At 40.9% G+C, this 27,266-nt stretch overlaps 1 protein-coding gene across 8 annotated transcripts; it reads left to right on the forward strand.

Annotated features, from left to right (window-relative positions):
* The first annotated feature begins 68 nt into the window (after nucleotides 1-68).
* CILK1 (ciliogenesis associated kinase 1) lies at nucleotides 69-26,142 on the forward strand. Of its 8 annotated transcripts, none has more exons than XM_014263560.2 (15): nucleotides 69-163; nucleotides 445-547; nucleotides 6,047-6,308; nucleotides 8,201-8,255; nucleotides 9,733-9,854; nucleotides 10,304-10,383; nucleotides 12,809-12,941; nucleotides 13,377-13,548; nucleotides 14,120-14,287; nucleotides 16,555-16,851; nucleotides 17,928-18,115; nucleotides 18,646-18,800; nucleotides 20,145-20,276; nucleotides 22,030-22,143; nucleotides 22,608-26,142. In XM_014263560.2, the coding sequence occupies exons 3-15, from the start codon at nucleotides 6,208-6,210 to the stop codon at nucleotides 22,760-22,762; spliced, it is 1,872 nt and encodes a 623-aa protein (XP_014119035.2). In that variant the 5' UTR covers nucleotides 69-163; nucleotides 445-547; nucleotides 6,047-6,207; the 3' UTR covers nucleotides 22,763-26,142. The 8 variants fall into 8 exon arrangements, with proteins under 8 accessions (XP_014119035.2, XP_014119038.2, XP_087908562.1 ...); XM_014263563.2 differs by having other exon boundaries at nucleotides 6,126-6,308; XM_088052436.1 differs by having other exon boundaries at nucleotides 445-543.
* The last annotated feature ends 1,124 nt before the right edge of the window (nucleotides 26,143-27,266 follow it).

Consider the following 27,266-nt stretch of genomic DNA (forward strand, 5'->3'; position numbering starts at 1 on the left):
CCCGTGTCGCCTGTGCCTCCCGCGGCAACGCGGTGCAAGGCCTGCTGGGGAGCGTAGTCCGCGGCAGTACACCACGGGAAGGGCAGCAGCGCAAAGGCTGCCGGGAACTGTAGTCTCCATGAGGGGGAATCCTGGCAGACGCGATCCCGGGGCGGGAGCCGAGGTAAAGTGGCGATGTCCCGGAACCGCGGTTTCCGCTGTGACTGCGGTCAGAGCGATACCCTGGCACAGGCGAATTGCCGACGGGGTAACGGGAGAGCGCTCAGTGCCGCGGCTGTGGAGATAACAGCGGTACCGAGGCCATTGAATCGCGTGGCCCTGCTCATTTGCCCGTTCAGTTCAGTGAGCGCAGTTATCACCTGCTGTCAACACACGCCTCGTCAGGTTTTCTAAAGTTCGATCAAACCTATTTTTTTAAAGCGTATCACAGTCTTTTTGTTTCAGAAGAAAACCACGTGTATGGATCCGTGAACCTTTGTGCATGTCTACTACCCTGAGCGTTTTCAGGAAGAGGATGAGGCGGCGTGTGTCTTCTCCGGAGGGGTAGGTGAGCGCTCAGGATCGGGCAGCGGGAGCAGGATATGGGGATGCAAGGGCTGTGGGAGCCGGCATCGGCAGCGGCTATCGGATCCAGGTGACTGTAGAGCTGCTCTGTGGAGAGGAGAGAGGCAAGGGGGCTGCCCGACAGGCCGGGCGCCGATCGCTGGCCGGGCAGCCGGAGGTAGTGGGGAGCAGGGCGGACTGGGTGCTGCTGGCGGGCTGTGTGAGCAGTTGAGATGACACAGCGTGACCACCTGAGGTTTTCAATGGGGTGCTCAGTGGCTACAACTGGTTATTATCAGTGCAGCTTCTCGTTTGCAGTTGGAGTAAAAGCTGCTTTTCTCCTACCTGGGTGTGCCTCTTCGTAGATAGTAAACGTTCCATATTAGTAAAAAATCCTTTACTGTGAGGGCGGTGAGCACTGGCACAGGTTACCCTGAGAAGCTGTGGATCTGCCCATCCTCGACAGTGTTCAAGGCCAGTTTGGGTGGGGGTCTGAGCAATCTGGTGTAGTGAAAGGTGTCCCTGCCCATGGCAGAGGGGTTGAAACTAGATGATTTTTAAATCCAAATAATTCTATGATTCTTTCGTGAATGAAGAAGCCTTGCGTGTAACAACAGAAAAACGGCATCCTGTGGCTGTCGCTGAGCTGAGAGCTAATATGTGATTATGCATGTGGGAAGTAATATAGATGGCTTAAAGCAGAAATCTCATGTAAGTGTACACTGCTCCTCCTAGTTTCACTGAGAATCATGCTTATCTATTGGAGGGAATTTGAGTCTTTATTATATATTCATGCAAATATAGAGATTAGCCTCTGACTAGACGGAGTGGGGGGAGGCACCCAGAGCTTTGTTTTTCCCCTTATCTGTTTTAGCAAATTAATATCTTGCCCTACACTGTACTCCTGCATTACAGCACCAGCTCATCCTGTCTTTCCAAACCCTGGGAATTAACTCTATGCTTTACTTTTAAAACCTAAGGGATGAAGTGTAAAATGAACCTGACACTTCCTGAATCACTATTACAATCCTGATAATCAATTGTTTTAGCACAACTTTTTGTTCCTTGTTTTCTTTTTTCTGCCCTTCCCATGACATCTTAGGTTGACCCTGTCAGAGCCAGGGTGAATTGCTGACACTTGGGTGAGGAAGGCAAGTGCCCCTCTATCAGCACTTAAAATATTGATATTCTTCCCATTTGTTCACAGTTTGGTATTTCTGTGTTCTAGTTTTATTGTTTAAACTCCTCTCTGAGATGGAGAGAGGCCCATCATCATTGTGGGGTTTGTGTTTGTTCGGCTGGGTTTTGTTTTCACAGAATCACAGACCCGTTAGGGTTGGTAAGGACCTCTGGAAGTCATCTTCCAAGGCAGGGTCACCTAGAGCTGGTTACACAGAAGCACCTCCAAGGGTGGGTTTTCAATGTCTCCGGAGAGGGAGACCTCACGACCTCCCTGGGCAGCCTGTCACAGTGCTCTGCTACCCTTAATGTAAAGAAATTCTTGCACACAGTTAATGGAACCTCATGTGTTGAAGTTTATGGCTATTGCTCCTCGTGTTGTCACTGGGTGCCACTGAAAAGAGTCTGGCACCATCTTCTTGGCACCCACCTTTGAGATATTTCTACGCATTAACGAAATCCATCCCCAGTCTTCTCCAGACTGAACAGGCACAGCTCCCTCAGTCTCTCACAAGAGAAGTGGTCCAGAGATGGTTTGGTTTGGTTTGGTTTTGTCTCGCTTAAACCCAGCTCAGCGCCCCCTCTGCGAGGGGCCCGGAGCGGCTCCCCCGGCCGCAGTCGTGGGGCGCTGTCCCCCCGCGGGGAGCCCCGGCGGGCCAGGCCGGGGGCACGGGGGGCCGGGCCGGGCGGGGGCCGGGGCCGCGCCATGAGCCGAGCCAGGCCCGCTCTGGGCCGCAGCTGCTCCGCGGGGCGGCGGGGCCGCGGAGCCGCCATTCTGGGCCTGTCCGCGGGGCGGGCCGGAGCGGGGAGACACGTCCGCGGTGAGTCCCGTCGGCCACGGGCACGGGCACGCAGGGACCCATAGAGCGAGGAACCCGCGTTCCCATACAGGGAGGAACGGGAGCGGGGACACTCGGGTGTACAGGGGCCGAGGCTGGGGATCGGGCGCCGCCGCAGCGCGGAGGCCGGGCGGAAGCCGGGACCTGTCCTGAGCGGCCGACCCGCCATCGCACTTCTGTCCGTGCCTTGGTGTGCAGCTCATGGGGCACCCCCGGAGCCCTGGCTAACAAACGCGGCAGCCGCTGGGACCGAGCCCGTGGGCACCCACGGCTTTGAACCGCGCCTTCCTCACTGCTTCCTGCTCGTAATACCTTCAAGTAATTGCCACAACACAGGACAAGTTTTAAAAGGCACATGCTGTTTGTTTACTTTCTGCGTTTCTCAGCTGTGGCAGAGTCAGCCAGTTTCGCTTTCAGTTCTCCGTGCTTCGGTACTTCAGACAGGACGTATTTAAAGGGTTCATAAGCGAAATAGTAGGTTTGAGTTGAATTTAGTAAATACTCTTGAGACATTGAATTAGTGTTGCTGTTAAAGGCATTTTACTATTTGATTTTTGTGGGGAGAAAGTGTATAGGTGAGGTAGAGTCTGAACACGGTGTTATAACATCGTGAAAATAAGGGATTTACATTTTACTCTTTAGTATCAACACACTTTTTACTTAAAGATATTTTCGCAGTTTATATTTACATCCTCTAACGATGTGAATTTGTGTAGATTGTACTTTTAGATTAGCCGGTACATGTAGTTCTGCAGACTGCTTGTCGGAGACTGATGTTCTGCACTGATTTCAGTGGGACTCGGCCGAAACAGTCTGAAGGCCGAGTAAAGCAGCTTAAAACAACCTCACTATTAAGTTCAAGCAGAAACGGTGCTGATTGAGTTAACCAGAGAAGACTTGATTTAGATTTTGTCGGCGGGTTTTCATAAAGGTGGATTTGTGCTTCCATGGGAGCTGGGTTAACTTCTGTGGATCGTGGCATGTTTTTTAACGTTTCTGACTGGTTTGGGTTTTTTGTTACTGTTATTTTTTGTTTCGTTGGATTGTTAGGTTTTTTTGAGGTCCGTGTGTGTGTGTATGTGTTGTTTTGGGGGTTTTATTGTTTTGGGTTTTTTGGGGGGGGTTGTGGTTTTTGGGGGGGTTGGTTGGGTTGGGTTTGGGGGTTTTTTGTTTGTTTTTAGGGGTTTTGTTTGATTTGGATGGGGGTTGGGTTTTTGTGTTTTGTTATTTTGTTTGGTTTTGGATTTGGTGGGGGGTGATGTTTTTGGGGGGTTGTTGTTCGCAGGTTTTTGTTTGTTTGTTTTCTCTACTCACTTTTATTCCTCAAAAGTATTTCAATTAGTCTGTTTTGGTCACATTTGACACCAGAGCTAGAATTACAAAGATAATTTCATACAAGTTTTGTGAAAATTGGTGGCTCTGGAAAGCAGAGGGACTTAAATTTGTATCCTCAGTAAGGAATAAGCAGTTAGGTTTGCCACTTCATCTGTTTAAGTCATGAGACAATCAATCTATCCAGACATTTGTGATTATTGCTAGTAGTGTTAAACTTCTTTAGTTTCGCTGTGGTTATCAAATGAGGCAAGGGTGCTCCTCCACTCTTCAGTCATAGTTCCCTGAAAGGGATATGTAAATGGTAATTCAAGGACAGCATAGGAGTGTGTGAATTGTAAGACATGACAGCTGTTAGGATCACAGTTTCAGAACATTGTCGTCAGGGCAGTATGAGCAGTAAAGTCCACTAGTCAACTATGTGTTGATTTGAAATTACTGTATAAAATTGTTTGGATATTAATAAATTCTAGATTTTAAGACTAGAAGAACATTTAAGATATTGTCATTGTTTGAAATGTTGTTGCCAAGAATCTGAATAAAGGTTTTTGAGTTGCTGTCCAGTCACTGACCAGTTGGAGTAAGCAGGCTAAAGCTTTTTAACCTGGATGCAGACCACTGAGCATAGCTTTATGCTATTCAGGTGCACAACCTGAAAACCAACAAAAAAGGAACTGGTATTCCAAACTGCTGTTGTTACAGACAGGCTCTGTGTTCCTTTGCAATAATTACAAAATGTGGGATTAGGTCTCTAATATAAGGTGCTCAGTCCTGATTCTCTGTAGTAGTGAGTGTGTGGAAGGAAACAGGGCTGCTACAGGGCAGTTCCTCCTGCTTGTCTGAGACACTACCCAGTGTCTGAGATAGATTTAGAGACATGCTGCACAATGGCTAAATTGTCAAAAGGTCTTTTAACTTCAGATTTCCTGGTCTTTAGTCCCGTATCAGTATTAGTAGGGCTAGTAGGCTTAGAAGACGGAAAATAAAGGATGGTCACAACATCTTGCATCTACAGGATTGTGGCTTTGCATTGATGTCAGTTCAGAGTTCCAGTACCATAATCCAATTACTTCTAAAATCATAATACGGCTTTGTGAAATAAGGAAGATGTAAGGTTGCTACAAAAAAAATGGTGAAAATGAAGTTAAAATACACGTCACAGACGGTAAAAGTCAAAAGCCATGAATATTGTTGTCTTTTTAGGAGATGAAGAATAAGAGAATGCTGTGACCAAATTTTCATTATGGGGGAATTCTGTTTTATTTCAAATGTATGGTTAGTTTACATAGAATAGATTATATTTTTTCTAAACTGTAGTGGAGAAAATACCAGCAACAATTACATTAAACTAGAAACAAGAAATTTTTTGTTTTGTTATCCAGTAGAGATTCTGTGGATGCCCCATCCATGGAAGAATTCAAGGCCAGACTGGGTCAGGCTTTGAGCAGCCTGGGTACTGGAAGGTGTCTCAGCCCACGGCACAGGAATTGGAACTAGATGATTTTTAAGGTGCCTTCTAATCCAAACCATTCTATGATTTTTTTGTTCATGCTGTGTCACAACAAAAGATCAGATAGATAATCTCATGTAGCTACTATTCTAGGGACTGATTCATGCTTAGGGTTACTGTAGTAAAATACATTTGGTCTTACCTGACGTGAATGTAATATTCTTCCTTTGCACACTTTGTTTAAAGGAATGTATATGGCTATGCTGTTTCACATAGGACCTTATGGAAATTCAGGATATTGGTTTAACTAATGGCAGTGTGACTTGTAAGGTGGTGACTTACATGACTAAAAATTTGGCTAGGACAGATCCCCCCTCCTATTGTATTGTAAAGCTTCATTTTTTTCTGGTAGCAGACTGTTTTCTTCAGGCCAGAAAACTTTATCCTGTGACTTCAGCAATAGTGTCTCCCATCAGGGCTGCCTGCAAGCTTGCTGTAAGGTACCTTTAACTTTAGCATAGGAGTAGCTTTGGGGATTACACCCAGTCATATCCAGATACAGGCTGGCCCTTTCTGCTGAGAGACCGAGACAAGTGTTTGTGTATGGCTGACAGGGACTGTTCTCTTGGAGGAGAGTGGAATCTGCAAACAAGCAATTTCAGATGGGTGCAGAAATCAAATGGATTATGTTCTGTGCTTTCAGACCAAAGGCTAAGTCTTGAAAACATGATTCCTGCAACTGTTCACACTGTCCTGAGTGCTCTATATTTATGCTGCCACAGAAAGAACTGGTTACACTCGGAGGAGAAAAAACACAGGAAACGTCAAGGACTGAAATGTGCTCGCAGCTAAAGTATCTTCATCATGAATAGGTACAAAACTATCAGACAGCTTGGTGATGGGACCTACGGCTCTGTTCTCCTAGGGAGAAGCATTGAATCTGGAGAGCTAATAGCCATTAAAAAGTAAGTGCTTTCATAGATTGCTTAATAATGCATAGTCCAGGTTTTTCCTTTCTAGGTCCACATCGACTTGGTCATGCTGGTTTGAGTACTACACATTCCGTGCAGCTTTTTAATATGGAGTTGTGTTTCGGCAGCGTGAGAAAGTTCCTTTATCTCAGCAGGAGATAAAGAGGGTGAGATATATAGGCTTACTGTGTAACAGCACTCTACTGCTATGTGCAGTCAAATGTGTGTTCTATGTATTATTTAGAGTATTCTGCAATGCTGCTTTGAAATGTACAGCCTTTTTGCTGGTGCTTACATGGAACATATATTTTGTAGTCTAATTTTTAATGGAATATTAATAGTGCAGTGATAACACAACTGATCTCATTGTCCATTATCTGTATCTTTTATGCTATTATATGTTGGTCTTTTCAGCTTAAGATTTTCTTGAAATTCCTGGAGAAATTAACTTGATTTTCTCTTCTCCTTCAGCAGTGACCTTATAAATGTAAATGGCTTATTTGTCCTAGCTATGGTAAGAGACAGCTGTAAAGCATTGCAGGCACCTTCCTGAAATACCGACCATGACCATGACAAGGGACAGACTTGTCAAAAGGGCTTTCAGTACAATGCTGTTTTGTATGAGCAGTCAATAGCTGGCTTTATCAACTTTCTAAATCCCTTGTGCTGAGGGTATTTTGCCTATATCAGACCTTGCTAGAAGCACCTTTAATTTTCAGTTTGTAATATGGGAAAAATTCAGAAAAATCAGAACGAGCCAAAAGTATTCTCTTGGCTTAGGTGTTAATGCTGGTCCTTTGTTAAAAAAAAAAAAAAGTGGCCTGGTAACTGAGTGCACAAGACTGTAAGTACAAAAACAGTCCTTAAAAAAAAAAACACCAAAAAAAACCCCAAAAAAAACCATCCAGACCCCTTCATGACATGAAGGGCTTGTGGTTCTTAAACTACTCTAATTGTAAGGGCTGATTTCAAACCGGAAACTTGATACAATAATAAGTAATACTGAATTATCATTAAAGGCAAAGACTTGGATCTTAAGGGAGTGCCTAACTCCCTCTGAAATCCAGACTCTACATGGTTGAGTATTTTTGTAAGTTTGAATCTGTGATCTTCTGCATGTGTGTATGTGTGAGCCTTCATCCTTTTGGTCCTAAAGCATAGCCTCAAAGAACTGAGTGGTAATCAAAATGCATATGAACACACAGGACCATACATTACACACAAATACTGTGTTCAGAGTTGCTATCTAGCTTAGGAGAAAACTGCCACACAATTTGTTTCTGTTAGAGCAGAGTTCTTTATAAGCTTGAAAGGGAAAGTAGAATTCAAAAAGCAGTTGGTATGGTAGATGCACCTTGCAAGGGAAGGAGAAACATGGGGAGCAGTGGACAAAGGAAAACGTGGAAATACAGCAAGATATTAAAATTACAAAGAGAGGCAAGGAGAATAGGATAAAATTTTAACCCAGTGAAGTGATTGGATCTTCATTTGATTTGTTTCAAAACCTTCCTCTAAGTTGTTCATAACTGTCAAAACTACCCTTGTTCTTTTTACAGTTAGACTCCACCACATTGTTACACCAGAAAGAAAAATAGCATGCCTGAGCTTGTTGTAGGCTCTGAATTATTTTCAGCAAGATACATATAAAGAAAAATGCAATCCTGTGTAATAGTAATTATTATTTGACTGTAATTCCATTTGAGTGTGTATTCTAATAAATCTGCTTGACTATACCTTGTCTAGAGAAGTAAAGTGTTTTGGCAAAGGAGCTAACATCTCACATTTTGATGGAAGAATTAAATTGTTAAGATGCAGTGAGACATTTGGTTCTAAGAACAGCTTATGTTTTCAATGCTTTAGTCATTATTTTCTCCTCACTTTTGTAGAATGAAGAGAAAGTTTTATTCCTGGGAGGAGTGCATGAACCTTCGAGAGGTTAAGGTACTTGTTTTGTTTAATAGTTGACTTCAAATTAGACTGTTACTGTCACATTTGGGGGTAACATCAAATTCTTTACAACTCTTCTGTCATAACACTACTCCCAAAGTGAGCTGTAGCATTTGACATTACAGTTCTGTTTTCTGACTCTGCATTGGAAGGGAGTGCTGATAGTCTTTTAAAAATGCTTATTGAAATTCTGTATTCTTACAAAAATTATTTGGCTGTAGAGAGGTGATTCCTCCCTGCATTGAGGGGTGTGTGAGTGAGAGCTTTCCTGTCACAACACCTGGAGTTGATAGGTGTTTGTTTTTCAGAGCTTGAGAACATATGCCCTTTGCACAGCATTAACTTTTGTATGTGCAGCTGTGTCTCTATAGTTGGCTTGGGGACAGACATTTAGCATTAAATTCTGATGCTGATGAAACACTGGGGGTAGGCTCTAGGGACATCCTTAATTTAGTCAGCACTGAAAACATGGCAGACAACCTAGGTAATTTTTCTTACAGTACCATGTAAAAATGGACATCAAATACACTGAAAATTGAAAAAGAAAAAGAGGAGGAAGACCCAATTTTTCTGGTTTTGGTTAGGGTAGATTTAGTTTTCTTTGTAGGAACTTCTGTGGGTCTGTGTTTTGGTTTTCTGACCAAAACAGTCTTGACAACACAGGCATGTTTTAGTTATTGTTGAGCAGTGCTTTCACAACCTCAGGCCTTCTCTGTTTTTCATGCTTCCTTGTCAGTGAGTAGACTGAAGGTGGGCAAAAGGCTGGGAGGGGACACAGCCAGGACAGCTGACCAGAGGGACATCCCATGTGACATTGTGCTGAGCAACAAAAGCTCAGGGAAGGAGGAGGAAGCAGGAGACCTTCAGGGTGAGGGCATATGAATCCCAAGTAACCATTATATGTGATGGAGCCCTGCTGTACTGGAGGTGGCTGAGCACCTGCCTGCCCATGGGAAGCAGTGAATGAATTGCATGCTTGCCTTTTCTATATCTCAGCCTATGAGTTGTCTCACTTTCTGCCCTTCTGATTATTTTCCCCATCCCACTTGGGCCCACTTGTGGGCTCAGCTGCCCACAAAGGTTAATCCACAATACTAAGGAAGACTTTCCAGGGTTGTTTTTAGTCTTGACTCTAACCTGACTGTTGCCAGTGCAGGTGCAGGAAGAGTGTGAATCCTGCCATTAGGAAGTTTCTTATAGAGAAAATGCAATTGTTTTGGTGCTTACTTACAGTGATAGCAGATAGCTGGCTTCTGAATGACGAGCACACATTAAATTGCAGCATAGACTGTATATGTATATGGTAATACTTGGAGATCCGGTCTTTGTTCTCAGAGCTGTCTGATTATTTAAGACACCAAAGAGTTTTTGAAGTTAATCCTTCTGCAACAGTGAAATAAGTTGGTTTGGTTTTTTTTTCTTCGCTATATTATGACCCTTGTAAAATCTTGTTTGTATTTTCTGTTTCTAGTCTTTGAAGAAATTAAACCATGCCAACGTGGTAAAGCTGAAAGAAGTTATCAGGGAAAATGATCATCTGTATTTTGTGTTTGAATACATGAAGGAAAATCTTTATCAGCTAATGAAAGAGAGGTATGTAACAGCATCACCCATTCCTGATATGTATTAATTGTGTAATGTGCTTTTAACACCTCTGATACTGTTCAAAAGGCTTTGGATCATTTGTTTAGGTTTGGATCACTATCATTAAAGCTGCAGGCTGCAGTAGGAGCTGTGACTGTCACCTTTGAGCATATCCCAGCCAGTCTAGTGTGAGTTTCCAGTGTCTTGTCCCAGATTAGTGTGGTAGGGGAGTAGGGTGTTCTTTTAAGATGTAGTAATTGTGGGCTTTTAATGGTAAATTTTGTGCCAAGGGACAAATAAGTATTTCCTCTGTAGCTAGAAAAAAAATTAGGCAAATATGAAAAGCTAACTAGAAGTTTTATTTGTCATTACTACCTTTTATCTTTGGTTCATTGGATAGCATAAGCTAATGTATGAATTTAATCATTAATATTTATTTCTTCGCTTTTATTCCACAGAAACAAACTATTCCCTGAGTCTACAGTTAGGAATATTATGTATCAGATCCTGCAAGGGCTTGCATTTATTCATAAGCATGGTAAGTTACGTTTTAGCTATAAACATCCTGAATTAGAGACAGATAGTGTTTTGTAAGTTTTTTGATTAATACACAAGCAATTACTTCGCTAACTTTAGTAGGAGGAATGATCAAAAGAATGGCTCTGTATGAGAGATTCAGATTTCTGAAAACACCTGTGTTTTATAGTTGCCTAATCTTTTTTTCTGGAGGTTTGCTCAGTTCTTTTTCTGTAGATTTCCACTTTCTCAGTCTGGCAGCTGGCCACTCTCAAGCTTGTTGGATGTTAATGAACACATTTCTTGGTAGATTTAAAGGTCCTCTGAGACTGAGAATAAAGAAGAAATTATTCTTTTCTCAAGGTACATGCCAGATACCTGAATAAAACACACATTCTTTATAAGATACATTTAAAGTAATAAAGTTTGAGTGACAAGCAGCTTTCCTTGCATGGGCTTCCAACTAATATTTGCAACAGTGATAAAAGCTAAAGCTGATGTCCCAGCCAGTAGTAACAACAATAACCCACTTAACTGATAAAAAAAATCTCAAAACAGACACCTTGTTTTAACAAAAACTTCCTCACTGTTTTTTGCTGACCTGTGCAATTCTGTCTGCTAGATACACTGTAGGGTGTGTTGCTGGGCAGCTCTCTGGGTTATCAGAAGAGAACTGACATCGGTGGCCAAAGTCCTGGAAGTGAAAGGCATATAAGGACCACCATTACATTCTTCATTCACTTGAAGAACATGTTTAATTGTGTTTTGCAAAATATTTTCCAGCTAATGATTTTATTCACACTTCTAATGGGGCTTGGATACTCATCTGAAACCTAACTGTAAATTCCAGTCTGTTTCAGTGACATACATAATATGTAAAAGCAGAAAAATATTATGGTTTATTTGGAAAAAATCTAAGCCAGCTTTTTTCAATAAATTGTAAAATGGATCACAGCCTTTCAGAACAGCTTTTATTGCTATTTAACTTACTATAGCTGTGAAGACTGAACAGTTCTATGTCAAAACTGTCTTTTTCATTGACCTGCTACCACACTAGACTTGTATTTCTGCCAAGATGTTGCAAATGCAGTTAAGAGCACCTGGAAATGTTTGGCAGGTCCAACAGGATGGTTGTGATGATTTGTGGCTCACAGTGTAAGAATGAGTGTCCCAATATTCTCTCGGAAGTGTTTTGGAAAAAAGTCACATGAATATTTTTTCCCTCTCTGTATTTCTCTGTTCTGCTCCTGTGTGGCATAGAAGTGCTTGTCAACTAAACTTCTTACATTCTTTGTCCATCCAAACTTTTAAGCATCTTTTTATATTTGAATACACAACAGATTGCTCTTTTTACAAGTTTGTCATGAAATAAATTGCCTCACAAACATTCTCTTGGTGCATGTTTGTGCAGCAAAATACAGAAGTGATTGTATTAAATGCTAAGAACAGGCTTGACTGCTTTACCTGGTACCTTTCACAAAGAAGCAGTAGTTCAAGCTGGCACCAGAACATCAACTCAACATCCCTAGGAAGGATGCAGTCTCCTGGTTAGTAGATACCTACAGCACTATGTCTTCAGTGCTGTTATGCATTAATCTAACAAACAATAACAAAAAAGCTAATCTAGTTATACTGGACAATGTAGACACATCCTATGTCAATGCTTTGTCCATTTTCTATGCGAGCATATTTAAAGCTGTGGAAAAAGTATATTGGTAATATTGGAGTCTCTGAGAAGGAGCTCAGAGAGCTCTAGTAAAGTACTACAGAAGGAGCTGTATCTAGGAATGGTGGTTCAGAAGCTTGCAAGAAACAAGCATAAGGACAAGATTTCCAGGCTAATGGTGGAGGCAAATTTCAGAGACGGTAGTCAATGATACTCCAACCCTCTTCTCTCCTTTGTATTGAAAGAGCTCTTGCCAAATATTCATTCATGATCAGTTTTTGCTGAATGCAGGGAGCAGTAAAAAATGCACTGAGATCCTCTTACATCGTGTTGAGTAGCTGAGTGCTTGCAGATTATGTTCTCAGATTTAAAAAAAAAGTTCAAAGTGCAAAAAAACCCCTCATTTTAATTTATATTCTGTTTAAAATAAAATTTTATGTAACTGATTGATAACTTACTTGGGACAGTTTCAAATTAGAATTAAACTAGCATTAAAATGGTGGAATTCTTTATGTTAGAGAAGTGTCACTTGAAAGAGAGCTGTCTTGAATAAATACTCTGAATTGTTGCAAGGTAGCCAATTTGTGTATACTGTTCTTCACAATTTTAGATGAAAAACACTGTACTGATCAGCTCTGCTGATCTCATATGACTTTGATGTCTGTGTGGTGCTATTCCAGCTTCAATGCTAAGAACTAAAGCAAAACAATCCAGTTGTAAAATAAAGGATACAGTTGCGAGTGACATTGCAATCCACATCAATATTTCATTTGAATTTCAGGGTTCTTTCACAGGGACTTGAAACCTGAAAACCTGCTTTGCATGGGACCAGAACTTGTGAAAATTGCAGATTTTGGCTTAGCCCGAGAAATCCGATCTCGTCCTCCTTACACTGATTATGTATCCACGAGATGGTAAGTGCTTGTACTCACCTACTCACCTACGTAGTAGGAACTTGTAATCAACACTTGAAAGTAGTACTGTACTGAATTTGGGCTAATTGTTATACTACGTTTAATGCCTCTGGGTTATGAAACTTTTATTTAAGCTTGGTATAATTTGAAAAGCTTCATTTAGTGCAAGACAGTTTACAAATAACAGCAGCACAGGGGCAGAGAGGGAGTGTGGTAAGGCTGGTGGGAACACGCTAGGATTGCTGTGTGTCAGGAAGGTGTAAGAGAGTTTACAGAAGCTTATGTGGTTTTAATAAAAAGTCTGTGTACTGGAGACAAGAGGAGGTTTTTGAAGAATGTTTGCTCTTAATAGCTAAGAATGAAGAGGTGAGTGATTTCATGTATGTTAGAATTGTGTTGATTGTTGGGATTTCCTTTTCTGTCTTTCTTCTACAGGTACAGGGCTCCTGAAGTACTTCTGAGATCCACCTGCTATAGTTCTCCAATAGATATTTGGGCTGTTGGTTGCATAATGGCAGAAGTTTACACGCTGAGGCCTCTCTTCCCAGGCGCCAGTGAAATTGATACTATATTCAAAATTTGCCAAATCTTAGGGACACCAAAAAAGGTAACTGAAGTGATACTCCAGACTGCAGTAATCCTGGAGCTGTTCTACAATACACAATGGCACGGTAGCAGTAAGCATAAAAATAATAAATTTTCCTGATTAATGTTAATTTATGGTATTACATATATATTAGATATATATTAGATACATATGATATCAGATAAAATAAACTAAATTAAAACTTATTTTCTGTGCAGTAATTATGCTATAAAAGCTGCCACATAGAGGAGGAGAAATAGACCCCTGCACAGCAAACAAAATCCTTAGACTGGGATTTCATTAGGTGGGAACTTAAATTTTCTCTTGTACATTGCATATAAACCTATGGTTTAAGAGGTTAAAAATTGAGATCCTGGCAAGATTCCTATTTCCTGACTCTATTTGTGCCCTTGACTCTGTCAGATGTACAGCAAGACTCACCTCTCACCAGAGGTTTGAGGTGAAGATTTTTAGTGAAATTTTCAGTGTAAGCTGGACATTGTCTGTTACTGGTAGAATATGTGCTAATGTGCTTAGGCACTGATACTTTACAGCTGAGCTTTATTTGTGTTTGGAAATCTCACTCTTCCAGAACGACTGGCCTGAAGGCTACCAGCTTTCAGCTTCCATGAATTTTCGCTGGCCTCAGTGTGTACCTAACAACCTAAAAACTCTCATACCTAATGCTAGCAGTGAAGCGGTGCAGCTCATGAGAGACATGCTGCAGTGGGACCCCAAAAAGCGGCCAACAGCTAGTCAGGTTTGATTTCGTTTTTTTTCTCTGCTTGTGATTTTTTTCTTTTACTGCAAGGAACAGTCATTTAGCAGTGGCTCAGGGGTGCAGTTCTTAGAAGGGAGAAGAGAATCCCAGAACAATTTGCCAGACAAAGGAGGGTAATTAAGAGAGAGTAATCAGTCTTTTGCATGAAACATCAGCTGCTTGGGGTATGTGCTCAGTGATCAAAGGTGTGACTGCAGCATGTAAATACACTTGAATTAAGTGTAATCCAGTCACTGACTAGCAGCAGAGTGAAGGTAGGATGAATGGCTGAAGGCTGTGATGCTGTTCTTTCGTTGTGGTAGGCCAAAGAATGACTGGAATCTGGTTCAACCACCTTTCCCTAGGCAACCTGTGCCAGTGCTCAGTTACTCTCCGGGTAAAAAAGTATTTCTTGGTGTTCAGAAGGAGCTTCCTGTGTTTCAGTTTGTGCCAGTTGTCACTGGGCACCCCTGAAGAGAGACTCGCTCAATCTTTTTTGCACGTTCCCTTCTGGTTTTTTGCATACTTTCATAAGATCAAGAACCTTCTCCTCTCCAGGCTGAACAGTCCCAATTCTGTCTTTGCTCATACATGAGATCCAGTCTCTTAACCACCTTTGTGGCCCTTTGCTGGAGTCTCTCCATTATGTCCATCTCTGTCCTCTGTTGGGGAGGCCTAAACTGGACAGCAGTCCAGGCATGGCCTCACCTGTACTGAACAAAGGGGAAGAATCACTGCTCTTGACCTGCTGGCAGCAGTCCTGTTCAGGCAGCCCAGGAGTTAGTCTTATTTGCAGCAAGAGTGTATTTGATAGCCCTTCCATGTTCAACTTGGTGTCTACCAGGTCCTTTCCTGCAAAGCTGCTTTCCAGGTAATTGACCCCAGCATGCACTGGTGCATGTGGTTATTCCTTCCCAGGACTTTTTATTTATCCTTGTTAACTTGATGAGGTTCCTGTCAGCCCATTTCACCAGCCTGCCAAAGTCCCACAGGGTGGCAGCACAGCCAGCCAGCGTGTCACCACCTCCTTCCGCTTGTCACATCAGCAGACTCGCTGAGGGTGCACTCTGCACTACCAGCGACATCATTAATGAAGGTGTTGGAACAGTATTTGCCCCAGTATTGACCTCTGGGGACCACAGATACTTCCTGGCCTCCAACCAAGACTTCGTTCCACTGATTGCCACCCTTGGGCCTGGCCTTTCAGCCAGCTGTTAGTCCACCTTGCTGTCTGTTCCTCCAGCCTAGTGTTGCCTGGATAAGGCTTGCTTCTGCAGGGCAGCCACCGCTCAAGTGCATTGCAGATATGTTCTGTACAGAAGCATTGCCCAAGTCATCAGTATTGCACACAGGTGGTGGTGGCTGCTGGTTTCAGGTAGTACTCAACTAATACAATGATCAGGGCACCTTTTGGAAAACAGATGTGTTTCTGGGTTCAAATCTGACACTTGACTTCAAGGGCCGTAGCTGAACCTTTGTGATTTAATTAGACCTTCAGTACAAATTGCAATAAAAAGCTTGACATGTAATTAAAATAGTTTAAAAATGAAATAAATTAAGAACTCTTAAAGGTAATGAAGAACAAAAAACCAGACTGTAATGATATTAAGAGCATTAACAAATGTTCTACAGTAAAGGACAAATAGAGTGAGGAATCTGAACTTTCAGCTTTTTGCAGTAAGAAGTCTTTGGGAAAGGGAGTATGTCTGAAACATCAAGATAGATTAATTGCCTTTACTGACAACTTCCTAATTACTTGTAAGGTGGGATAAAAGTACTTTTACTAACTAACTTTACTAACTTGTCAGAAAAGGTAGAGGCTAATTTCCATAAGAGCTGTATTTCTTTCACTTAATTCAAATTGTCTCAGAAATGAAGAATAGAAGAGGTGGGATGTCTGTTGGGGTCATTGAGTTTTGCTGGCTGAATCTGTAATCATGAGGGGGGATGTGTTTGCATGTGCACACATGAAGAGACAGCATGTAATGAAACATTTCTTTAGATGCCATATACCTGGTTAACTATCTTAATCTGCAGAACCTTTCCTTCTGTACTAGTCCACAGAAGATTTGATCTCTTGAAACTTCTTTGCTGTTGCAACATTTTTTTGAAGTGGATTGTGCTCACTAGAATCTGGTGTTAAAAGACATGTCTTCTGCTGTTTCCTACCCTGGAAAAAAAAGGAAATTAAATTTGTACTAACACATAGGAGTGGGGTAAATGAAAAACTTAGGTTTTCAAAGCCTAACATCTTCATTACTTTTTAGGCACTTCGATACTCATACTTCCAGGTTGGGCATGTCCTGGGCATTCAGGAACTGGGAAAACAAAAGGAACTGCATAATAAATCATCTCTGCATATTAAGCCTGTCCCTCCAGCACAGCCCCCTCCGAAACCTCATGCCCGAATTTCATCAAGGCCTTTTCAACAAAGCCAGTCTTCTCAGCACGTGGTATATGCATGTAAAACAGACAACTCTGGGGCTGAGCACAGTGACTACTTACAGGAGGACAAATCTAACCAGGTTCTTCTGCCTGCAATTCACAATAAGGTTCCTCAGCAGGTAAAGGTCCATCTAGCTTAAGATAAGCTTTCTGATATATTGCCTGATTTTTTTCCTTGTGTTTCTTTTTCTTGTTCTCTTTCAAGGTTCTTGTACTTCACTAAAAGAATAGTGAGCAGAACTAAAAAATGGTTCCAACGTTCCAACTTTCTGCTAGAAACTGGAAGTTCCTCTACTGAAATATAAATCCAGTTGCTGTAAAACAAGCAAGTGAATTTCTCAATTTAGAGCCATTTTGTGCTTCCCTTTGTTGTAAAGCACCACCTACAGGATGACACTGATTTCATATGAGTAAAAAGGATGTACAGTGTTAAAAATATTAATGGGATTGATGCCATTATTAAGCTAAATAGTACTGAAATGAGGGAAAGGAGACTATTGCCTTTATCCATTTAAGGCATCCAATTTGTTGACTGGGAATAATAGTCCCTTTGGTCTTCCATGCTGGATGTGGAAACCAACAGATTCTTCCTGCAGCATGAGAATGTACCCTTTCTGTCTACTAATGAGACTGGATTCATAAAATTGATGATGAGAGCAGACAATGCAAATGCTGCTGCTACAGGGTCAGTCATAAGCAGGGTCTCTACTGACCACTGTCACACAAAGTCAAAATGTACTGCTGGGCCTGAATGATTGAAGAGACACAGATTTGTACCTGTGCTGTCTTGAAAGAGAAAAAAATTTTAAATGTCTAGACATAGGCTTGTGGAAACATAAGCATTCATGCAGTTTTATACTCCCAGCATGGGTTTAGAAGTAAAAATTTAGTATAAGGTAATGGTTTGGGAGGTGCATACTGAAGCATGAATAGAATTGGAATTGAGACCCAAGAAATTTCTTTTCCTCTGTCAGTTCAAGATGCTTTATTGCAGGACAAAATGTAGAAGATACATAATAATGTCAGCAGGCTACAGATTGTAATCTTAGCATGTTTAATGGAAGTTGAAGATTGTGTTGTTACAGCTTTACTACCACTATTACTCTTTAAGATCGAGGAAAAAAAAATCCTCTTTTTTCCTGTCACCTAGTTTGTGGTCTAAGCATGTAGGTTTGTTTCTTTTTGATCTTAATAGAAAACATCTCCTGGGTCTGAGAATATAAATGGTGAACTTAAACCAAAACCTAGGCGAAGATGGGGACATCTTCCTAGGACAGTTAAGAGTTCTGAAGACTGGGATGACTTGGAAGACCTTGATTTCAGCTCCTCTGTCATGAGAATGGACTTGAAAAATAAGAGGCAGAATGATGAAACTCTTTGTAGGTAAGGGATTTGTTATGTGTATATGCTGTTTGGTCTATTTCTTTGGTCTTTTCCTCTTTCTTAGTAATGTTGCTCTTCATGCTTTCTTTGTATTTGGAAATGTATGTATATACAATTTTGTGGGTTTTTTCCCCACTGAGAATGATAACTGGCTTAAGTCTCCCCAATTTAATTTTTGAATACATACTTTCAATTTTACATGTGGACCATTTTGACATATTCCATGCATATAAGCTGTTTTGGACAAGTCCTAGCTGAAGTTTTCATGGATGGTATAGAGAAGAGAGAAACTTACTGATTTATAAAAACTTGAAAAGCAGTATATAAGGGAACTAGAAGCACAAATCTGTTTTTCAGGTACACTTGTATGACTTCGGGTTGGTAATATTCCCTGTTTTCTGTGTGTTCATGATGTAGCAAACACATAATAAGAAAATTATTCCTGGAGATGGGGTGGAGTTGAGAAAGTCAGCTGTGCATAAACATGTGCTATAAGAGCTGGACTACATGTACCAATTTTTGTGTTTCAGATTTGAAAGCATTTTGGACCTGAAGCCTTTGGATGCTGTAGGCTCTGGCAGCAGTGCACGAACTTCCCATGCGACCTTTTTGCGGCAAGACACTCCCACATTGCGAGTTTCTGCAGCAAAGCAACACTACTTAAACCATTCTAGGTATCGACCTGGTCAGTAAAAAATGCTTTTCTTTTCTTCCTGCAATTCCAACAGTATGAAATAGTCAGTGGTACATTAGTCCTTAGTCTTTGAACTTGTGGAGGGGGGCTACTGCTCAAAGAACATGAGGACAGAAAGAGCTTTCCTGATGTAGATGGCCATGACACAAACTGCATTGTAGTAGTCTAGCAACTGAGAAGTACTGCTTACAAACAAGGGAAAAGGACTGTTGGTACTTCTTCCTCCTGATGGATACTCTTTTACATGGAAGTGCATTAGAAAATATCTGTGCCAAACTATTCCCTGTCTCCCTAAAAAGTGTAAGACTGGTCTTCTAGAGTGGAAAAGAAAGTGCCATGTGTTTACCTTATGAGCATATAATACCATGAACTACAGGCAAATTAGTAGTGGGAATATGCTTTGCTGCAGTTTGGACTTAAGTTAAATGCAGATCTATGTCTCTATAGAGAATTACATGCCTGTCTTCATGATAACCTCTGCTATACTGACACCAGTGCTGGGGCAGGATGAAGTACAGGAGGCAGACAGTATGTCTGCCAGTATTTAAAATGAGATGAGTATAAATGTATTCTTTCTCATAATTTCTATTCATAAAGGTAGTTTTAGCTATTTGTTCACTTGTACTAACTACTTCAAAATTAAGTAAACTAGAAGGTATTGTGACAGCAAACTCAGTCTTTTTTCTTGAAACAACTGACTTTCAAATTGTCTCGCTTAGATAGAGTTTTGGTAGCTAAAACTTGTTTTACTAGAGATTGTAGAACACATTGATCCCAAGACTGCTTTAGCCGTATCATAACTTGTGAGTGCATCCTTGAATGTTAGGTACCGTGCTTAAATACAAATAATAGGTGTCATCTGAACTGTAGTGCCAGCTGTTTGCATAATCTGAGGTTTCAGTAGAGACACCAAAGAAGAGTACAGTATGATGAGCAATGGAATTGCCATTATTGCCTCTCAGATTATCTTGTCACTGTTAGGCTTTTATAAGAACCACAGATTTCATGTACCTAGCAAGGTTCACTTTCTGTGACATGAGGATATTTGTGGCCTTGATGTAAGGACCCTGTCCTGTGATATAAGCAGCCATTGATGCTAGTGGAACTACTTACATTGTAATGTTTGCAGGATTAGGGCCTGTGCCTAGTTATAGCATTCCTGTATTACGAGAGGATGGAGAGTGACTGAGAGAGTCACTAAGAGAGAGGTTTTGGTTAAGTTTAGTTAAGTTGAACCAGACTTCTGCTCAAAGATTGTGCATCAGGTGGAATGAATGCAGGCTTGTGTGGCAACAGGGATTTTAGTGAAGTAATCTTCGCATTTTTGCAATATAGGAATAAGCACCAGGAATAACATAGTCTCCACTTTGAACAAAGAGTCTGTTCCATCTAATCCCTGGCCCAGTTCTGGTTTGTCTGGGAAAACTTCCGGTTTGGGAGGAAGTACTACCAGCAGGATGAATTCAGGTAAGAAGGTGTGCTTAAGACTGAGAAATGATAATAAGTGATGTCTGTGCAATTCCCCACCAGTGTATGTTGGAGTCATCCATTTCTAAAATGTTGTCAGCTCGAGAGATACCTGCTAACCCAGTCCTTCCGTTGTGTTAAAATGAGCACTCTTCTTTGGGAGACTGCCTTAAATTGAAGCATAGTAATTTCTTCTAATGAATCATCACAAGTCTGAAGTACCCCATGCATAGAAGGCTGGACAGCTTAACTCTGTTCTACCTGAAATACTTCATCTTGCTTTCAGTTTCCCTCTTCAGTTTCTTTAAGTCATGTTTTCTGGTTTCCAAATTATTTTAGTCCACTTGGTGCATAAATGACTGTCATTATAGGAGAAATAATTACATTATTTCTGGTGTAAATTGAACTAGCCATACACGACACTATCATTACATGAATTAAGCAAAGAAAATCTATTATGTTTTTCAATTGATGTTTAAAATAATGTAGTAATTTTAGTTTTAAAAATTCAGAAAAAAAGCAAAACTATTCAATTTTTCTTCTTCAGTTTTTTTTGGCAGTTGGTAATCAGGTATTTAATCACTGTTGTTTAAGTTGAAGTAACTAATTTGTAGATTTTTACATTAGTTTTTATCAGATAGAATATGTTGATAAATACGTTGATGTTCTTAGATTGTATCTACATATTTCCTCTCTAAACCGAGGCTTCAGGTTTTCATGTGATACAGTTCTGCAGAGCCATACTTCTTTTGCATATGTCGTTTTGAAAGTGTTTTATTGCTGAAGTTCGTGTTGAATCTTGGCCCAAAGAAACATTCTGGGCCTCTAGAAAATCAGGTTAAAAAAACCCAAAAAACAACAACTTAAAGTTTTGCATGTAATTTAATCAGAAAATTAATTCTTCTTTAAAGAATTAATGTTCTTTAGAGATTCGAGATGGGAGGACACTGTAAATAGCTAAACTACATGTGAACCTTTATATTCGTAGCACATCTCCCTCCTGGCTCTTTTACAAGTTTTTGCTTTTTTTGTAGCAGCATAGGATGTCATTAGGCTTTTCTCTTTTTTATTTATTACCATCATTTCCCACCATAGGCTTTGCCACTGCTCTACTACAGCATAGGCACGTGTGTGATGGCTCTGCTTTGTGCACGATACCTTGTTTAGTGTCCCTCCGTGCTATAACTCCAGACTGGTTTTTTCCATTTCTATGGCTTATCCTATGGATCAGTTAAATCTGTTGCTGCTCCTCTTAGGGACAAGTTTTATAGCTGGCTTTTAAAATTTGAAATGTGAATCTGTACCACATTTTTAAGTTGTGTTCTCACAGGCTTCACTAAGAGCTTTGTAGCACCAAAGCTCCAGACTCACTACATAGAAACCAAGAGTCAGTATATTCTTAGTACATAGTTGCTGAAAGTCAAGCAAGATCATTTCAGCTGAAATGCTAAATTTTGGAACCTTTGGGAAACCTTGAAGAAGCTGAGCTGTCAGGGAGAATTGCCATTCTCCCTGACAGGTACTCTTTGTACCTGTTCTCCATTCATCTCTAATGCAGTCTGATGCTGACAGTCTCCTGAATACAGGTATATATATAGTAGCTGTGGATTTCAAGTGTCTTCAATTAAGTTCTTGTTTTGATCAGTCCATGATCAGGCTTGGTCTTGAACATGATCCCTCACGGCACATCTTTGTCACCTGTTGACAGTGTGGGAGATCCATTGTGTTCAGGTGTTCCTGCCATTTCTTTCAGGGCCCATAGGATCAAGTGGTCTAACAAGTGCTTATGTCCCTTCATTTCTGAAGAAGGAAGTAGGTTCTGCTGGGCAGAGGGTTCAGTTAGCACCAGTTGTGGATCCATCTTCTGGTAAGTCCAGTACTGAAGTTCTCTTGGTCCTTTGGTCAGTACTCTGGTAATGCTGTATGTATGCAACACTGACTGAACTACTTATCTTTGCTTTATTTTATTTGTCAGTATATGACTGACTGGAAATATTTGTAACCTTGCAGAACTTCATATGGAGAAGGATTTGGTTTGTTTTTACTTTTGTTTATTAAATATGTGAGTTTATCTGCAGCTTATTTCAGTGGGACCTAGAGGTTGGTGTGAGAGCTGAAACAGAATTCACACTTGTCAGATCAGTGATATAAATACTCCTTGTCTGCTAAAGTTTTAGGGATTGGATCCACTATTGTTTCACATCAGCAAACTTTGTTAAAAATGGAGACTTATTTCCTGAAGAAGTAAGGATCTGGACCTGCACTCAGTTGTTGTTCAGCATGGACAGCTCTCACTAAATCCTTATATCACAGAATTTTTTTGTCCTTTAGATTTTGCGTCTCTGACATCAGTCAGACCCCTACTTGGATGGCCATCATTCGGTTCACCTACCAAAAGTTCGCCGAGGTTAATGCCTTTGCCACCGGCAGCAGAGCCGATCCATGGGCGCGTTGACTGGTCTGCGAAGTACGGCGCTCACCGGTGACCTGGGAAATACCCTCTGACCAGTGCCTGCTTCCCAGGAAGTGGTGGCCAACATGAGACCATTTCATAGTGGTTTATATACCTGTACATTTAAAGGGAGTAGATCTTCCATGAATGAGACATTTTGAAGGGTTTTTTTACTTACTTGCATTAATCTGAATGCAATCTTGTACCTTTTTGTATGAAAATGTTTTGTTATATACTTGAGTCCAGTTATTTTCATGCAAGTGATACATTTTGTATATAAGGCTTAGGGCATTTGGCATTTTTATACAGCAAATTTTTATAAGGAACTTTCAAAGAAATAAATTTTTTTTATTAGATTCAACTTTTTTATACACGTGGATAAAAAAACCCATGGTGCAATATTGCAGTGAAAGGAGAAGTACTGAGGAAGGGGCATTCATTAGACATTTTCTGAAGTATATGTACTAATTGAGGCTGTGTAATTTCAAGTGATGCCATGTCTCAGTGCCACACTTTTGTTGTCCTATGCTCATAGCTTTGTGCTGACATCAGAGGAGTGAGTGACTTAACAGTCTTAAACCCTCCTTTGCAGTCACTGAGAAACTGCTGAAAGATAGTGGGAGGCACCTTTTTTTTTTTTAATTTATTTTTGCCTTTAAAAGGGTTTTTGTTGGACTGCTATTCAAATTTACCAAATCTGAGGACTCTTGTTTGGTGAGGGGTAAATTCTCTTCTGTACATCTGTTTTCTGACACAGTGTTCCTTTTTCCTGCTCAAAAGTTGTTCTTTGGCATTGTTCACTATGAAATAGAATATGGACCTACCTCTGTTAAATTAATGTAAATGGTCTAATGATTTCTAAGGAGAAAAAGCAGATTCTATTTCTTCTTTTTCTTTTGTTGCGATTGTTAGTTCTGAAGACATATTAAAGACCATATTAACAATTAATAAATCAATAACATTAATAAAACTGGTTTCAGAGTAACAAAATATTAATGATGTGCCAGCAACATAGTTTAAGGAAACAAGATCTATGCAGCCGACTTACTTTTCACAACTGTTTTAAATGGCTGCTGTTTTAAATCACTTAAGGGAAGAAAATCCCAAAAAACCAAAACAACCTGGAGGAAATGATTCAGTCTAACCTTACTTATGTTTATACTCAGTTCTTCTTCATTCAATACATCTTCATTTACAATGTGAAGAATATGTCAGCTTCCATAAATTAGGCCCAGAGGCTCTACAGGAAAAAATGGGATCTTATATGGTCCTGTTAAGAAAATGTTGTAAAACTGTGGTCGATTTCACTGAAATTGATACAGTTCTTTGAAGAGCAGTTTAACTCCATTTATGAGAGTATGATTCATATCAACTTCTAGAGAAAAGAAAGTAGCCCCATAATCTGATTTAGTTCTGCTCTGGAAAGGAGTGCCGGAGTCCAGCCATAAGCAGAAGATTCTTTTAGATCACAGCCAACATTTGTCTGTTCCTGCACCTCCTTGTACAGAAGAAAGGTAAAACTCTTCAGTGCTGTGGGAGAACACCTCCATAGCTGTGTTCTGGAGTGGTGCTGCCAAAGCTGAAGTGTGCTGGAAAAAATGCGTCTCCCTGCAGAAGGGTGCAGAAATGCTCATCTTCCTGAGCTCATTGATGAGCTAAGGAAGATTGTTTATTTAAGAGATTTAAATCCAGCCTAAAGAGATCAGTTCTCAGCTTCCAGCTGTTTCACAGGAACTGAATGGCTGTGTGTCCACGAGATCTTCTGCATGGGATCTGCCAGCACACACAAGGGGCAGATGCTGTGGTGTTGAGACTGAGAACCAGTTCTGACCTTTTAGGTGCTTCCCATGGTGAACATGTGGGATTTTGAAGAAACTGTACCCTAGGGTAGGCTGCTGGCTCAGTGCTACAGGGGGAACAACAGGGAGCACTGGTCACTGTTTGCTTTTAAGGGCTCAGGCCACAGTGAGACAGTACAAGACAAAGAGGGAACAAAGTGTGCATGTAAGACTTACACATGCCAAAGACATCTTCTGTGTCCTGTTGCTCTTTGTCTGGGCATAGCAAGTACTAACTCCAAACCATACCTAACTGCTTCTACAGCAGTGATGCCAATGCTTAGCAGTAAAGTAAAACAGCCATTTCTGAAGTGCACACTGGTGGGTGTCTGTGGGTAAGTGGAAAGGGAAATATGTATATTTGTGTTAGAACTGGAAAGATAGTTGTTTCTCTTGGTGGAAATAAATACCCGTATTTATGTCTACATTTAATTTAATTTATTTTATCACCAGGTAATTTGTCTCAAGAATGAACAATGATACCTATCCCAGTATCCCTAGACCTAAGTAGGCTATTTAAGTAGTCTGGTCTGTACACTTAGTTCCTACGAGTGGAAGGAGACAAATCATGAGAACAGGCAGCTGAGGCTTGGATTCATCATACCTAAGCATGAGCTCCTTTGTTGTGAGGTGACTCACCCCTGGTGAGTGAGAGGGGGACAATTCTGTGAGATTCAAGTAACACAGGATAAATTTGAACCTGGCCTGTAATCTCTGAACCTTTATCAGGCCATCAGTGATTCTTTTCACTATAGTATTCAGGCTTTAGTCAGTCCAGTGAAAAGATTAGATAAATAAATTGTACATCTGCTTTTCTTTTCTTTGTATCTCCTTCTTTCCTAAGTTTAAAGCCTTATATTTTGGGGAAAAAAGCTAATAATCCAGACATTCAGAATCACAGCTAGTTTTAACTTAGTGAGACAGAAAATCAGCTATATGTAATGGCTGTAGCCTTTACTCAAGCAAATTCTTACTTACGATGGAAAAGTTCATTTTGAGCAGGATGGAGCTGAGTTTATGTATTTTACCGTGCTGTCTCTGTGCAATACAGGTATGGAAAAGATGGAGGACTTTATATATAGAAATCTGGACAAGCAGCATATTTGAGAATTTATGATATTTAACCTACTACTTTGTGCTTTAATATTTAGCAGCGTCTTTGTGGAAAATGTTTTTAGAATTGTACTGTTCACATTTTCTTGGGCTTAGGCATATAATGTAATAATAAAGGGGTCTAACAGTGGATTCATTACCCCTGTAATCCAGATTTTCCAAAACGTAATGTGTGCCATGATGTTAGCGAGAAAAAAAAAAAAAGCCAGAAAACCCAGTCCCATGATGTTCCTGTGTCTGATATGGCTGTTGATATGAGCAGGATGTTCTGTAATGTGAGGGGGAAAACATGTACTGAAAGAACATTGTAGAACTTAGTATGGAAGGAGGGGGTGGAATTGTCAGAGATGTGGAGAACTAATGGTTCTTTTTTTTTCAGTATTTTTGTTCAGAAACATTCTAAATGCTGTTTCATTCTTTCTGTGTCAAATGTCCTACCTAGAATAAAGTTATCCTTAAAGTACTACTGTCTGACTGACTTGCTCTTTTATTCAGTTTTTAATGGAAGCTCTTTAGTTAGCCTTTTGTTTGGTTGGGTTTTTTTAGTTGGGTTATTCAGTTTATTCAGGTTTTTTAATCAGCCACCTTGGAGGGGCACTGCACGTTCACTGGCCACATGGTTTGAGTGTAAGCTTGTAATTTCTGCAATATACTGTGAGCTCCCTGTAAAACTGATTGCTTGGATGTCAGCTCCTCTGAAACTACCTGCAATACTGAATTATAATATGCATAACACTTCAAGGAAAACACTTCAATCTAGCTGAACTAGATTGTTGTGGGTCCCTTCCAAGGGAAAATATTCTATTTTGTTCTGTTCCTATTCTGTTAAAAATTATTCTCAGTGTCTTGTGTCACCTTTTTAGCCTTCACCCCTGTCTTTCAAGGCAGTAGAAGCTGAAGATAGTTTATAACTTAAAAGCCCAGCCCTTTTATTAGCTGTTTAAGTGGACTGAAAACCACTTGCACAGGTGGACAATTAGGTGAAAAACACATTTATACGTGCAAGGAATCCAGTTTTACCAGGGGGGTGGGGGGAGGAGAGTATCACGTGAGGAGCTCACAGATTCGTAGGTGACCGGGAAATTGGAAAAGCGGTAAAATGAAATAAAAAACATTTGCATACACACACCCTCGCTGCGTTTAAGGCACAAAACAATGGCAAACTGCCCCATGCAGCGCCTCACTTGGATGTGTCTGCAGTCTTGGAAGCTTGACTACCCTACGTTCTCCTACAAATGGACCTTGAGCTTGTTTGGAGGTTCTAGCAGGGGAGCGCAGCTACCGTATACCCTTGACCGATGAACGGTACCGTCTCTATCGGGGAGGTCGTCCTCTTCGACCGAGCGCGCAGCTTCGGGAGGGACGCACATGGAGCGTTGAGGGAGGAAGGGGACACCCGCCTAGCCAGCCAGATCAGCCGAATCAACCCTGGCGATCAATGGGGTGACAGATGTCGCAGCCAGATCGCCCTCACATCCAGACAAACTGCGCTCGCAAACAGGTATTTATAGCTCAGTACTGCCGATCTCCTCAACGTCACGGTTTGTAGCAACCACTACGAACCTAGCGGCACGGAGCATGGAATAA

Source organism: Pseudopodoces humilis, chromosome 3 (genome assembly GCF_049639895.1).
Source record: "Pseudopodoces humilis isolate 2021_Gansu_Grassland_sample_001 chromosome 3, ASM4963989v1, whole genome shotgun sequence".
In the NCBI taxonomy this organism is placed as follows: domain Eukaryota; kingdom Metazoa; phylum Chordata; class Aves; order Passeriformes; family Paridae; genus Pseudopodoces; species Pseudopodoces humilis.